The sequence below is a fragment of the Olea europaea genome, chromosome 8 (genome assembly GCF_002742605.1).
Source record: "Olea europaea var. sylvestris chromosome 8, O_europaea_v1, whole genome shotgun sequence".
Classification (NCBI taxonomy): domain Eukaryota; kingdom Viridiplantae; phylum Streptophyta; class Magnoliopsida; order Lamiales; family Oleaceae; genus Olea; species Olea europaea.
The window spans coordinates 8,609,534-8,610,870 of NC_036244.1; the positions used below are offsets into that span (position 1 = coordinate 8,609,534).

The 1,337-nt window shown below is 36.1% G+C and overlaps 1 protein-coding gene across 2 annotated transcripts in view; it reads right to left on the reverse strand.

The window, feature by feature from the left end:
- The window catches only part of LOC111398740 (serine/threonine-protein kinase tricorner-like), a 22,481-nt gene extending 21,706 nt beyond the window's left edge, over positions 1 to 775 (reverse strand). For both annotated transcript variants that reach the window (XM_023025804.1, XM_023025805.1), the window contains exon 1: positions 449 to 775. In XM_023025804.1, the coding sequence (XP_022881572.1) occupies positions 449 to 585 (137 nt within the window). In that variant the 5' untranslated portion in view covers positions 586 to 775. The remainder of the gene's footprint in view (positions 1 to 448) is intronic.
- Between the last annotated feature and the right edge of the window lie 562 nt (positions 776 to 1,337).

The following is a 1,337-nucleotide window of genomic DNA, read 5'->3' on the forward strand; positions in this document are numbered from 1 at the left end:
AAACCCCCCCCCCCCCCCCCCCCCACCACCAACAAATCAAGATAGTTTCTTCCAACTAGATCCCCCTATAAACCCGTACTTCTAAATGGCAATAATCACTGAGCTCCAAACTGAATATAGAGCTTTCGCAGAATAACCGCAATGACAAGAACTAATTATAAAAAGATACCCTTCTGATTCCCATAAAAAATTAACAAACCATAAACTAAATTTCAGGATATGTACGCATTCCTAATTCGAGTTATGTAAAAATGTCAATGACCTAAAACTTTATCTAGCAACTACTTGGGGAAAAAATCCAAAAAATCAAAGCAACAATAGATCTTGGTTTGTACAAACTTAAATTACAAAATCAAGCTAATTTATTTGTAGTCCTACTCCATTACATTTTTAAGACGACTTACTGTAGATACCCGTGTATATCATCTGTGTATATATCCATACCTACCTTTCTTTGCGCTCTTGGATGTTTTTCATCTGATTCTTGTAGTGATTCTCGATGTACTGTTTAGCCGCAGCAACTTTCTCCATTGTTGAGCTAGACCCCAGCACCTCTTCGCTGGCGTTGCCACTCCGTTCCTCCATTCCACCTCGCTCTCTCTCTCTCTCTCTCTCCAGATTTTCGCTCGAATTATATTCCCTCTCTTTGTATGTATTATGTATGTATATATCTATACGTGTTCACTGCACGAACTAGGACGAGATGGGAAAACTTGAGGAATTCACTTGACGTGGACCAATCCTGTACGGTACCCCTACCTGAAATTTTTGCAATTACGTAGCTAGAAATAGTTGTACTTGAAGACTTTAGAAGGCACACTAATCGAAAATTCATAAGTAGGATTAAGCCCTCTTTGATCCCCATTATCTGAAAATGGAAATGGGGGAAATAATATTTTTTAGAAAAATAAATGATTAAAAAAAAAGAAATATTTTCGATTTACGTGTAATATTATTTTATGGACGATTGTGTGGTTGAAAATAGGAGAGAGAAAAATGAAATGTAATGTAATTGAATTTAATGTTGATCAAACAGGGGCTAGGTATCACACATTTTTGTCTAGTAGTGCTTTTTAGGGGTTGTCTAGTAGTGCTTTTTTTTTTTTTTGGAGCAATTATCAGACCGTTACTCACTGGCATATGAGACTCATATTGACAGCAATGTTTGAAGATCTATCAGTGAAACACCTAAATTGCCTATTTATCATAAACAATGATTTAACTATTTGGAGCAAAATGGTCATTCTATCATAAATTGGTCCAACATTGCGGCTACCATCTCCGATTTCTTGCCATAAATGCATGTCAAATTAAAAAGCAATGGTCACAATTTTTCT